Source organism: Oryza sativa, chromosome 9 (assembly GCF_034140825.1).
Source record: "Oryza sativa Japonica Group chromosome 9, ASM3414082v1".
Taxonomy (NCBI): domain Eukaryota; kingdom Viridiplantae; phylum Streptophyta; class Magnoliopsida; order Poales; family Poaceae; genus Oryza; species Oryza sativa.
The window spans coordinates 11463234-11478465 of NC_089043.1; the positions used below are offsets into that span (position 1 = coordinate 11463234).

The 15232-nt window shown below is 36.9% G+C and overlaps 1 protein-coding gene across 1 annotated transcript; it reads right to left on the minus strand.

The window, feature by feature from the left end:
• Nucleotides 1–7979: 7979 nt before the first annotated feature.
• LOC107278883 (protein ACCELERATED CELL DEATH 6) lies at nt 7980–11913 on the minus strand. Its single transcript, XM_015755812.3, has 4 exons — nt 11457–11913; nt 10854–11231; nt 9611–10170; nt 7980–8896 (listed from the first exon to the last, which is right to left on the minus strand). The coding sequence occupies exons 1-4, from the start codon at nt 11911–11913 to the stop codon at nt 8117–8119; spliced, it is 2175 nt and encodes a 724-aa protein (XP_015611298.2). The 3' UTR covers nt 7980–8116.
• Nucleotides 11914–15232: the final 3319 nt, after the last annotated feature.

Sequence of the window (15232 nt, forward strand, 5' to 3'; positions counted from 1 at the left end):
CATCCTATAGCACATAATGGAGGGTTGCTAACAGAACCCTAACCGTGATAGCATTTTTGCGGACAAAGTCGCTTATGCGATGGCATTTCATGAAACTCACACTTCTCAATAGCATTTCTTGGAATTGGGCGCTTGTCAATGGTATTTCTTGGATTTTCTCTTTGTTAATTGATGGAGTTATTTGTTCTTGTGACTCAATAATACAAATGGTGTAGGATCGAACATAATTAACCAAGCCTACCAGAGGGGGGTGAATGGTAGATTACGTCAGCGGAAGTCAAATAATCGAATCTTACTATATCAAAACACACCCCAACCTCAAAAGCCAATGGAACACATGTTTGGTGGTCTATCCGACCTACTAGGATCGGTCTGACCGAACTCTAACCAGTCTGACCGCAGGTCCTCTCGCGGTCTGACCGTCAGCTTGAAAATAGCATGACAGCGCTTCGGTAAAAACACGATTTCTCTTAAGCCAACCGTTGGCTCGAGTTGCAGAATAAACTAGACAAACCAAGAAACAACTCCACCGAAGGGATTTTAAAACTAATAAACGGTTTAAGAGAAAACACCCTCACAATTCAGCTGTCTCAGAATTTCAGCAAATCCGAACAAAACCTAAAACTTAAGAAAATTCGAAACTAGCAAGAACCAATCAACGAAACTTTCTAGATCTGATCTATGAAGTATTAGAAAGGTTTTGGATGGATTAACTTGAACAAAATCACATCAAAACGAACTATCACAAGTTAATGCCAAAACCAAATATAAACATAAAACTTATGAAATCAGAATAGATCGTCAATGTCTTGATGATTGAATATGATCTTTATTGCTCAAGTATATTGTTCACATGGTGCAGCCACAGCACCCTTTACAAGTTTCTTCCGAAACCCTATCTATTCTCTCAAACTTAGCTTACTCTAGAACCGATATAGGGAGGAGGCTTCATGCTTCCTCTCTATTTATACATAAAAATCCTCCTACTCAAAGTAGAAGTACCACTCCTAGTCACACTAGGACTCTATCCAAATTACAATCTCCTAAAGCCTGCTGCCTCACAGCCGGCTACAGCCAATCCGTGTCCTAGCCAACCCGACATGGACACATGTCCGTCTCATACGAAGTCCCGGTCGGCCTCGGTCTCCTGCCATGGCGCCACTCCTGCCTTGGACTCACCGAGCCAACACACATGTACTCCGTATATGCATGCATGCTTACATGTACTGCCAACCACTACAGTACACTTGCATGCATCAATCAATATACCAACATATGCATGCTACAGTACCATGCCGTACTATAGCACCATATACTCTTCTCCAATTCCTTCGTGAACACCGACGCTTGCACGCACACCTCGTGAAGCCCGTTACGAAGATCTCTCCCATACGATGTCTATCCACAGTATGCCATCTCGTATCCAACTTCGTCACCCGGTATCCTTGACAGTCTGGACCTCAACTCCTCCCTGAGTTTAGTCCCGATCCCCACCGTTAACCGAAGTTGACCTCCAAGAATCCTGACTCTAATCACCTTCTCACATGGTATCCCGACCGCACTAGACCTCTACTCCTCTCTGAGCATAGTCCCGGTCCTCACCATTAACCAAGGCTGACCTCAAGCCATCTGCACACAATAAGACAAAACAACCGTTTCTGGGCACAGATATCACAACCTGACCCACATTAGTCACACGCACTCACACCAACATTCACAGATACTCTCAAACCAATTCTTTGATTATATCATTTGCATAGCCAATTGTTCATCACAAATATTAATCATGACAATGATTTCACAAATGGAATTAGAACAGTTCGAATTTATTTCATTATATGAGTGCATATATAGTTTAGTTTTGACATATCACATGTTTATGCACATACCGCCAACACACGCCTCTTACAGGAAAACACAACATCACACTTCCAAGTTGTGTGTTTACTGTCCATGTCACCTCCTGACTAGTTGTAGTGATATAGGAAAAAAATTTTTGTTACAATTTCAATACTGGAGCTCATAACAAGACACGTCAGCAGTAAGACTTCCATCAAGGCACAAACCTGCAACAACGGGATGGCAGAGTAGTTCTGAGCTCTGCGCACATTCAGAATGCTACAGAAGAATCCATGGGCACCACACCTAGCCCACAGTGGACGCGCGTGCTGCACTATCTTCCGCAATAGGTTGGTGCACAACGTTACGCACAACAGTGAAAATATAACGCAGAAGGCACCAATTCCTGTGCCATAAACCTTGGCTAGATCAAGTCGTGCTAGCCGATAGAGGCCAACACTGTAATTTTCAGAATTTCCAAAATGTATTTTCAGACAAGTCCGAAAATTTACAGAAGCAAATCTCAGTTTCGCAGCCATTTTTGGAGTTTCCAAAATCTTTTCGGAGTTTCCGATATTTTTTCGGAATTTCCAAAAAGCACATAGTAAAACGATCACAACTTTTCGCTCGGGAGTCCCATTTTTATGATCTTGGACTCTATGGAAAGCTCACTCAGAGGACTACCCAATTCAACCAAAAACAAGGTCTAAACCAATCAAAGGATTGGTTAAAGTTTGGGTTTCTCTCAAGGTAGCACTATGATAGGTCACTTTGAGCACCAAGACTTACACAAACACCTCGGCGTTGATCCCTCTTAATAGTACGGCATTCCTAAACTCAAATATAAATAGGAAGAGAATTATACTAATAGGAATGTCTTATTTCCATCTTTCTTTTATTTTCTTAAGGGACGCCCATGTCGAAACCGTTTCACCATATATTCTTCAAATGATTGATGCGGTTACTTGTAGCTTCAAATGGTCTCGCACAGTTCATCATGGCAAAGCCGTCACTCGCCCTTCACCACCGGATTTGATTCTTCGGTGCCAAGCCCCTTGCTTGCCCTTCACCGCCGTATGGTCCATCATGACCGAGCATCGCTTGCCCTTCACCGTCTTCTCATAATAGCCACTTCGTATCCCACATCTTCAATTTCTTCACTTTGTCATCCTTGGTATCTTTAGGTGTAGTGATATCACTTGAGCATCAATACCTTTGCAATCCTTAGGACCTATTTCAATCATTCAACTCAATACAATTATTAGTCCCAATGATCCAATTGTCAACCTCTACATGTTGAACAAACGATCGCGTATATAAAAGGATATGAATAAATGATGAGTATAACCAACACCACAAGTGCCATATACTCGAATATATACTCAAATGTAGAGATCCCAATCTATCTATCTATTATTATATACTAAAAGTCCATTAAACTTTCTACAAACGCTCCTAAGCTTCCATGTGTCATCCTATAAACGCTCTCGAGTCGCCACATGTCACTCTAATAAAATAGAGAAATCTGACCGTCAATTTTTATTAAATTTGGTGAACCTATTAATTTTAATCGTTAGATATATCTTTACAGGGGAAACAAAATCTCCCACCATCCAAGGTAGGCATGATCCCTCCACAGCAGCGTACGTACATCTGACCACCGTTTCTTTTTTTTCCACCTTCTTTTTATCCCCATATAATAATTAAAATTAAAAAAAATTACGGGCCTAGAAAGCCCATCAACCTACTAGATCCCCACTGCTCCCCACCCATCAGACCATTTGTGTACATACGCTTTCCTTCCACTTCTCCATTAAGGAAAAAAAAAGGCTGCAAGAAAAAAGAAAAAAAATGCATATATGCGTACGTACCCCAGAAAAAGGAAAAAAAACACATACACTATTTGACAGAAAATATAGGTATGTACATAGGTACATACGAATACGATATAGAAAAGCAAACTATCTATCCTTATCCTTATCCTTATCCTTATCCTTATAGATGACTATTTAAAATGTGGCATATCCATCTTATCTCTAATATTAACATATTAATTATATTTTAATTTAAAAATTATCATATAAACTCATATTACAGTCTTTTATATCTTTCAGTTCGATCTCTATATATGACTGTATAAAACATGACACATCTATTTTATTTATTAAAAAAAAATATTACATCACATTTATATTTTAGTTTAAAAATTATAACATCAACCATATTATGGCTCTCTTTGTTTAGGCTTATAAACAAAACATTTCTGAGCCTAAACAAACAATTAGCTTTTTGTTTGGTTTTTTTAAGCCATAAGCCACTTTAACACTAATAAACCAAAATTTAATAGCTAAGTTGGAGACTTTTTTTCTTATATAAGGTAGATGTATGACTCCATCACTAAACTTAGGACATTCAATCCACAGGCTTATAAATCATATAAGCCAATAAACTGACTTAAAAGTCTAAAGCAATAAGCCTAAGCCTAAACAAAGAATGCCTATAGTTTTTTATGCCTTTCTCGGTCAAATAGTGCTAACAATTACTCCCTTTATTAGGTTTGAATAACTCGCAAAAAACACCCTATTCATTTACAAATATTTCCCCCCACTTCCTCTGCCAGTGGACCCAATAATACATTTGAAAAAAAAACAAACTGATGCACTACCTCATCCCGCCATATGCGTGTACTGCCATTTCCCTTCCCTCCTCTCAACTCCCATTCAGTTATCTCCTCTACTGTTTTCAAATTAACAACCTAATATATTAAAAAAAATAATAGTTACATAACTAAATGATCAGTTATATCTATTTTTCTATTTATTTCAATTGTTACTATATTTATAATTAAATAAATAAGTCAAGATCTATATTACATATATGTTACTTTGTAAAAATTGAAATACGTCATAGATACCGCCATCCTACCCTTTGCATAGTAACTACATCTGAATAAAATATTAAAAAAATTGACAATATGTATTATATCATATTAAATTATTCTACGTAATAAAAATCCATTAATTGTTCATTAAATATCCTCAAAAGCACTCTAAATCACCACATGTCAAAATTAAAATACAACATAGACCCACTATCAGCATTATAACCAAATTACAATCAAATATTAAGAAAAAACAATATGTATTATATCATCTTAAATCATTGTACATAATAATAAAGATATGTTAAATGTCCCATAAAACACTGTTAAATCATGGCATGCCATGTTCTCAAAATTAGAAAAGATTCAAAGAAAAGAAAAAGTGAAACAACATACCATCAGTTTCCATGTAAATTACATCTATTTTTTCAACCATTATCGACGGATCTATTTCCTCTCCCCCTTTCAATTATTTAGCTATCAAACTAGAAGAGAAACAATCAACAGTTGTACATTTTAAAATGACAATAAATTTTAGGGTACATGTCTATTTTCTATTATAACTGTTTTTCTATTTATAATTAAATGTATAATTTAAGGTCCATATGCCTATACTTTTCTATATTAGAAATATATCACTCGGAAATAGTCAATCCATGCATTTTACATGTCATCCAAATAGCAAAGTAATACGATAAAAACTATCAATATATATTACGCCATTCTATATATTATTTCATAAATATACAAAGCTAAAGCAAAATTAATGGTGTCGAAACGAAAACTATAAAATCAAGTATGAAAGAATACCCTATTTTTATCTATGGACAACACCTGCCATTTTACATGTTGTCCAAATTGCCATAAAAAGCTACAAAATATTTCAACTACACCTGTTGCACCATCATATATTATTTCTCAAATGTGAATAACTAAATTGGATGTATAGTACCTAAGAAATAAATACCTCGAATAAGAATAGTCCAAGCCACTACATAATAATATTTAGAGGGAGAAACAACACTGCCACGTTACATGTTGTCTGAATTGCTATAAAAAATATGAAATAGTTTGAGAACACCAATCACAACATTATACATTGTTTTGCAAACATCAATAACTAAATTAGATATACACTATATAAACAAAAAGAGCTGACTTATTTGAATAGTCCAAGCTGCTACATAAAATACCAGATAGATAAAACAATCTGATTGCTTCATGAGCTTTTTAAAAGTAATGTGCTCAAATAATCCGAGCAAGGAAAATGATCTTTCACCATTTGTGAAGTGCTATAGACTTTGAAATAACTATTGCATTGACCAATGCAAAACAATTGCCTTGGATAATTAGAACAACACTAATAGGTTAGAAAACTTATCTTAGCAACGCCAACAAGAATATTTTTGAAGCAATCATACTTCTGAAGTATGGCACATGTTATCCGGTTAATATTCCTCTCCTGCAAGTGTCTCAAACGGAACATACGATATAAGCCCACGCGAATGCGCGGGCTACCTTTCTAGTTAAATGAAAGTGAATAACTTGGATCAAATACATGCATAACTAATATATAGGATTTGCTCCCCCTAAATGTATGCATACGAAAAATTTGTGTGAAGCAAGAGTATACATAACAAAATATGAAAAATTGAGAGCTTATCCTATACAAGAATAGAAGGCATTTATCAATATAGACATTAAAATAAAAGCATACATTCATCATCTCCATGTTCTCAATGTAAAAAGACTAAACAAGATATCGCTCAAACAAAACATTAGTCTCACATGCTTATGTAATCACATGAAAATATTATATATGAATATATCAATATCTGCACGGAAAGAAAGAGTGATACATATAGCTTGATCTCTATGCATTTCATCCTAGTGATTCTAGATCCATCTTCAATGAACGTTTCTATCTCAACTCATATGAAGTCCAGGAATCACCTCTCACACACTCCACTTTCATATCCATATGAGACTAGGCAAAGAAATGCTTATAAAAGCATTAGTCTCACATAATTAGATTTGTCATTAATTACCAAAACTAAATTAATGGCACTTGAACTTTCAGTTGGGAATCATGATAATCTTAGGTAAAAGAATTCTATACCAGCACTACTTAAGACCAACTGATGGCACATTATAATACTTGCAGTGTCTCAGTTGGATCTATTTAACAACATGTTCCCTAACACGTATTCAGATTATTGATTAGGTATCTCTATATCATGATTTATGAGACATGGTCATCAATCAATACATGTGTTGATCTAATAGCCATATTTGTTTTACATAAAGAGTTCCATAAATAAGTCACATACTCATTGATTAATAATAAGTTATCCATTTCAAGAAACACTTTATAAAGTCATAAACATAGTACGTGATACAATCATCTTTATGATTGTCTCTACGGCATATCAATAATAAAAATGTGCATCACAGGTTTACCGTTCTCTTGGTACTTGTTTGTTCTGGATTTTCCCAATTGTAAATACTAATTAAGACTCCAACAGAAGTACAGTTGGTAGTGACAACCAGTCACATATGACTATCTCTTACGGATGCTACACTTACTTATGATGGGTGGTACCTATGACACCTCGTACTTTTAATACTGAAGTTAAAAGTGCAAAACCGTGGATTATTATTCAATATATGTTATTGTTTTGCCAAATAATAGGCCACACTAGAGATCTTAACAGAAATAGCTAGAAACTATCATTAGTTACCTTTTTTGGCCCTGAAAGTTTTAGGGGCATTTTACAGAACCACTCGTCATAGATGTCTGTCATCACTAGCGGGTTTTAACCCATCACAAATGAGGTATTCTCATTACTGGCCAATGATCTGTGATGAGGCTAAACCCACTACGGATGTGGGTTATGAGTCATCATAGATGACGAGTTCCTTGATATATCATCAATTTCTTTTCAGAATTTTTTTGTTGATTTTATCTCTGAACTAAAAGGTGAAATGAGTTCAACAAGATTGCACATTAAAATCTTCGAGCATTTTTAAATTCTTTCTATGTTAAAGGCACTGCTGCAATGACTTTGAAAGACTATTGTGTTGTCCTAGTAGATAGTGAGTGAACGTGCGAGATATCAGATCGAGGCCATGCCTATGGCGGGGCTAGTAACATGCAAAGGCAGTGCAACGGATTGAAGGCTATATAATTCTCATTGAATGCTAGTATATGCTGTTATTTGTTAATTGACAAGGACACAAGAACACAAATGGAATTAGAACATGTCACATTTATTTCATATTATACGAGTACATATATAGTTTTGACATATCACATGTACATGCACATACCGCCAACACACGCCTCTAGTAGGAAAACACAATGTGACACTTCCAAGCTATGTTTTACTGTCCATGTCACCTCCTAACTAGTTGTAGCGATATTGGAAAATTTTTTGTTACAATTTCAATACTGGAGCTCATAACAAGACACGTCAGCAGTAAGACCTCGATGAAGGCACAAACCTGCAACAACGGGATGGCAGAGTAGTTTTGAGCTCTGCGCACATTCAGAATGCTACGGAAGAATCCACGGGCACCACACCTATCCCACAGCGGACGCGCGTGCTGCACTATCTTCCGCAAAAGGTTGGTGCACAGCGTTACGCACAACAGCGAAAATATAACGCAGAAGGCACCGATTCCTGTGCCATAAACCTTGGCTAGATCAAGCCGTGCTGCTAACGCCTGCAGGCTAATCATGGACGACCCAATGAGCACCCCTAGTCCCAAGATAAGAGCAAAGGTGCGTCCTATGACACCGGGCAAGATGGGAAATCCAGCAATCGCAAATAAAAGGATGGCACATGCAGAGATGCTCAGTGAGTCTCCACTGAGTTTCTTAACTTTCTGAATTTGCTTGAGCTGATCGCTTCCTTGAGTTGCATTGTTGTTGTTGGTGCTGGTGTTATTGTTGTGGTAGATGGCTTGCACATTCAGAAAGATGTTAAGCGCCGCATTGAAAAGCAGAGCCGCGCATGTGGCCATGACCGCGGCAGATTTGCTCAGTGTGTCGGAGAATGCTTCCCTGTCAGCCTTGGCTTGTTCTGGGATCTTGCTGGACAAATGGTCCGCACGGAAAGTACCAAAATCAGCTCCAGCAGCGAGCAAACTATTGCATACCCATCGCTGGTGACCCTTCAGAAATGTCATGGAAAGTAACTTCATAAGACATGAAAATCCATGTTCCCCCCTATTAATGAATTAATCTATATTTTTCACATTACCCTGCTTCTAGATATATTTCATAATTCATAGACGATATGATGTACATGCATAGCGGTGTGATGCGTGTGCATCTTCGATATAATTACGGGAAAAATAATAGTAATTCCTACCATATGGTGTAATTAGTTGTTAACATACATATCCATGTCATCACACCTAAGATTACTTCTGGTCTTACATATTTGACATTCATGACAAGATTCAATCATACTTTTGAAACTTTAACCATACATTCTTACATTAGTAGAATATGTTTATAAAATCTAATAAGTTTACAACATAGTGTACTTTGAGAGGTAAATTTACAGATGCTACTTTTGTAAACTAAGCATTTGAGCAATTGATCATGGTTTAAGAGTTTAAAGATTGACTGAATTTTATTCTATACATCAAATATTAATGCCAAGAGGAAGTACCTTTGAATTACTTTGTAGAGAATATGTGAAACACCAACCAAATTAGGGAAATTCTACAACAATTTTTCGTTGTTCTAGTTGCCCAAGGTACATAATTTGTAGTGAACTTTGCAGAAATGGAATATGTTTAAAAACAAATCTCATTTCAGAAAAAGAATACGAGTAAAAATGCAAAATAAGAGAAAGGGAGGGTGCTAATAGGACATACTGGCCAATATGTGGCATACGTCAGTCCGCTTGTTTTGTTCAGTACGGCATGATCAAGAGGCGTATACCCATTTCTGTTTCTGATACTTAAAGAGACATTCTTGCATCCCATCAAAATGCCAAAGGTCTTGTTATGTCCCTTCTGTACAGCCAAATGGAGTGCTGTATTCCCATCGTAATCCTTCATATTCAGAACCATTTTGAACATTTCATTCGAACAAACAAATCGCACCACATCATGGCTTTCCGTTTGGACAGCGATGTGGAGGATTGTCTGGCCAGAAGCATTGCATGATGACTCACAGCCAGGACACAATTTTATCAGCTGATCAATGATGCCAAGCGTGCCATTTGCAGCAGCAATGTGAATGGGCAATGAGCCCTCTGAATCTTCACAGTAGCCTGACGATGGATCCTTCTTAAGGAGAAGTTCAGTAACAGAAATGCAACTGGGTTCAGTAGTATACTTCCCGTCTGCCAAATAGTGAAGCGGGGTGCTCCCAGATTCATCCCGGATCTTAATGAGACTATGGTTCCAATTCACCAGTGTTCTACTCAGTTCTGCAATTGAGATTTGCAATATTAGTTAACTGTCTTTCCGTTGCATATGTCTCTTGCTATGTCAAATGCATGATTGTACTAGAAGTGAAAAAAACTGTAAAAGTCATAACAAGAAATAAAAAGAGATTAAACAAGGGCAGTTGGGAAAGAAAAAAGAAGGCATACAAAGCTGGGCACTCATTTCATTCTATAGAAGAATCATAGATTCCGAAGAAATGATGCGCTCTTGAATGGCCAGTAGCATTTATACATTACCAAATCGCATGTTTATTTAGTCTATTTTAGTAAAGGTTTTTTTCTTTCATACTAGTACAATTAATTAAGTCTTGTCTTCGATACTAGTGCAATTAATTGCATTTGACCATTTGTATTATTAGAAAAACTATGTAAGTATCATTTGTTTTGTTATGATTTGTTTCATCATTGAAGATACTTTAAATATGACTTATATTTTTTTATATCTGTACTTATTTTTTGAATGAGATAAATGGTCCAATGTAAAGTTAATAATGTCATATATTTAAAAACTAAGGGATAAATTGTTCATGAAGGAGGAAACTCCGTAGGAGCAAATTGTGCATGATTTGCAGAAAATGTAAGATATATTAGCCTACTAAACGTGGAGAGATGTCATGTAATAAACCTTGCAGAACTTGGCAACGAACATAAGACTGAGTTTGTACCTTCACTGAAGAGAACAGCAGCATGTAAAGCTGTTTTCCCTGCAGGCCCAGAATAGGACGCGGCTCTAGGCATGCCTGATGGCGCTGCTTCTGTGAGCACCTTAACAATGCTGTCTCTGCGTAATGTGGTCGCCAAGTAGAGCGGAGAAGTGCCCTCGTTGTCCACTATCTGCACCAGCGGCAACGGGACATCCCCCAAATCTGCATCTTTCGAAACCAAATATTTCACAACATCTTCGTGACCGTGGCGCACAGCCTCGTGCAAGCACGTCTGGCCATCGAGATTTTTCGCACGCAGAAACCAGGCAAAGGTATCGGATTGGGCCCGCATAATTTTCTCAGCTTCATCAACGATGAGTTTGACAGTAACTATACTCCCTGGATGAAAACGGTCGGAGATGGTTGGAAAAGTTATCATTATTTTTACGGAAACAATTATAATCTGTCAGAAAATTTTCATATTTATGAATTTAACTATTTAGTGTTAACTTTAATGCGATGCTAATAAAATTTAGAAAAACTAAATTTTAGAAACCAAAACGGTAAAAGTCATTACTATTATTATTATTATTAGTTTGCGGAAACAATATAGTTACAGTCTACCTGTGGTGGCTGCGCAGTGCAGGGGCCTGTCTCCTTTGTTGTTCTCTGCTTGCAGAAGCGCCGTTGCGAAAGCTCCATTCTGCGCTTCCAAGACGGTTTTCACAGGTTCCAAAACACCAAAGCTTGCAGCGATGTGGAGCACCCCGTCACCTTCAACCGTTACACCCTGAATAGCATGTAGCATGTCCCTTGTATCTCTCGTAAATGTTGATGGTGCATCTGATCGTGTTAATGCATTATGCTTGTTTGGACTCTTTTCTTGATCGGAATTGCGTGAGGATGTGCACTCAAAACAGAGACAATAGCTGCCAGATGATGTGCTCCGAAAAAGAAGACAAGAACAGGAGGCAGATCTGAAGGGCTCATGATTAATACTTCTTGCAGGATCTATAACAAGTTCACAAAATGCATTTGCGTTGCCTGCCCGTGCAGCTTCTAATAGCTCAACATTCATCATTGTTTCCCCTAAACAAAGAAACACCAACAAGATCAATCAGATAATTAAGTTTCTGTTTAGGCAAGACGAAAACTATATCATTAGAGCTGGGCCAATCATATCCCAAACAAGGTCTTATTGGCATATATAGTCGGAAAACTATGTATTTAAAAGTTCATGTGTCCTATAACAAAACACAAAAGAAAATGCAAACTCTGATGTGTCTAACCAGGGAGCTTTTTGATCAACTCAGAGACATTAGTAGGCAGGACTGAATGATCATCCAAACTGGAGAGTATGTATGCTAGAAAGTTCTTCCGCAACTCCTTTGTTTCCTAACAAGATGATGCATATACAAAATTAATGACGATAATATATTGAATATGTATTCCAATCAAAATTAACTCTCCAGGAATTATTTCTTACAGTTGAAAACCACCGAATCAGTCGATGACCATCCCATAATCGCATAAAATTGAATACAAAGAATCCACAGTCACAACTAGAAATAAATCATAGGGAAAAATGAGTTGATCACTTATCATGCAGTAAAACATATACCCATAATAAAGACGGGAAGAAGATTAAGCAAAGCTGGGTGTTAAGAGTCACACCTGTTCTGTTGCCTAGGCACTTTGGGAAACTCATGCTTCCAAGAGAGAAAATTGAAATCAACATCCATGGTTTCGTTAAGAGCATGGCAGACTTCTTTTCGGATTTTCTCATGACGCTTCACTGGATCCTGATCACCGCCTTCACTGGTATCTCGTCGAGAATCCAGAATGCAGAGCTTCTTATCATGCATGTTGAAAGCATATAGAGTCCAGTGGCCATCAGATGATACAGGGATTAATACCTATATATATATACACACATTTCAGCAAAAAAAAACAATGTTCAGATTCAATTTGGTAATTTCCTGGTTGCATTTTGTAACTTAAATTTGATCGACAGACCAATTGGATGACAAGAGATTAGCGAGAGTTTTTTCAGTTCTACCCAATTTGGATAGAAATAGAAAAGGATCATACCAGATGTGAACCTGAAGGATCATACATAGTAGACAAACGGGAATACTCGTTCCTCAGATTGTTGGGATCATTGATATATTGCTGTGGAACAAGGAACAAAAATAGTTGTTATTATGACACTAGGAGAAGAGTAGAACTAGGAATTATATGCCGCCAACAACATCCCAAGGCGCACTCACGCAAACTTACCTTCCAATTTGAATCAACATAATGCCTCCAACCTAGACATTTTGTGTTTTTAAAAATTTCAGCATCCTGTCTTGACATAATTCTAACAGCCAAGTCCATGCAATTTATACCCATGACTCCTTCAGGTTTTATTGTTTCCTGGATATCTACAAGCTTTAAATTGATCGGCAGGTTGCCTGATACCCAAACAGACCTGCAATTCAATCAATAATAAGGCTGGTCATGACTGCAGTAACAAAACTGATTGACTTATGACAAAGCTAAAACGACAAGTAATTTGAAACAGATGTAGTAGATGTTTAAAGGACGCAAATTACACTTACTGTCTGGACTCTTCATCGGTTACTTTTGTAGTCAAGCTGTACAATTCGTCTAGTATAATAGGATCAGGCCTCTTAAGAAATAGGTGGCGCTTTACCAAGAACGGTGACTTCAACTCCTCATTTGGTTTCACCACAATCTTAGTTGTGGGAGAAACATTTTTTAGGAGTCCATCTACTTGCATTGCATTCCCATCAAATCTAGTAGTCAAAGGAACTTCTGATTCTATACAAGTCAAACAAAGGAAGTACATTGGAAAACAAGTATAATAACTCACTTCCAACCGTTAAACATGAAAGAGTGACACAAACACCTGAACAAACAAAACACTAGTTAGATCCATAAGGGGAACTGAAATACCTTGAGATGGCAATTGTTCTTTGTCACCACCATTCGACAGTCCTGAGTACCTCTTGTCGTGAGCAGAAGAAGGCATTGTCTGGTACTCCTGAGCCATTTATGGCAAAAAGTTCTCCTTTCTCTGTTTTTCAAATGAAGAGGACTAGTAATAATCTATCTTCTTTTATCTGCAAAACTTGTTCTGAAATTATCATTGAACCTCAGGCTGCAAATTGGTAAAATAACGCCCCAAAACTATTGAAGCAGGGTCTTTTTCGAAGAGAAAATTGTGCAAAACTGAAAGTACAGCTCCTTTTTGAAAAGAGAGAGAGTAATCCACCTATCCCAAGAGAAACTCTGGAAACACTGAAGTGTGGCAGTTTTTTCTTTCTTTTAATTGGCTTAAAAGAACATCTTTTGGGCTATTGCAATTGAAAATGTATGAATTTCAAGGTAAAACAAAGGTAAAAGGTGTAACATGCAAGAGGAGATCCTTTTTTTGGGTCTCTTGGAGAACACCTAATAGACAAGCTGATTTTTCTATATTCTTCTAAGGTAATATCAGAAGTGTTGGCACTTAAGTTTGAAGACCATGAGGAGCAAAATGCCCTTCAAACAAAACCAAACATAGTGTACGACGGTGTGATGAATGGCACTTACTTGTGAGTTGTTCTTCTTAAGAAAGGCTAAAGTAACTAGCTATAATACCTTGACGTTGAATGTGTGAAATGGAAATCGGAATGCAGAATCTAGGAAGGAAAGCTTGAGAGCGCAGGAGGATGGAATGAGGTAGGCAGGAAAGCTTGAGACTTTATAAATAGAAGCACTTGAAATGAGAATGAGATAGCAAACTTCTACACTGTATAATTTTTTTATTTCATATGTCTTTACTATACTACGTGTCAGATCAGTGCAGATTAATGTACTCTTAATTTCACCCTATCTGTTTGCAGTTGCTTCTTTCTTCATTTTTTTTCTTTACCCGATGTGTTTGCAGTTGCCACCTCTTGGGAAAAGGTTTGGTCAAACATGTCAAGGCTATATTATAGGAAGGACTTAACTTGTAAATTACTACCATGAGGTCCTTGTAGCTTAATAAAGAAAAATATAAGAAGACCTGAGCAAAGAAGATTCCAAGTCATGTAAATTACTTAGAATATTTAACATTATTTTATATTTCTGTAAAACAATTTTTTAATAGGAATAAGTCTAGATTATTGCACACCTCAACTGTCAAAACAGGCTTAAAAACAGCATATAAATTATGATTTTTATGATTTTAATATAAAAATAGCATTTTTTTTTACTTGTATGACACCAAGTTACTGATAAATGTCAACAAGTACAAGAACATATATTTGGATGTTAAAAATAAGGGGGGATCAATTAAAATTGGGTTATATTGTCAGCAAGGGGTATATTAACCAGTACTGATAGCTGAGGGGTGTAAACTAGTTGAG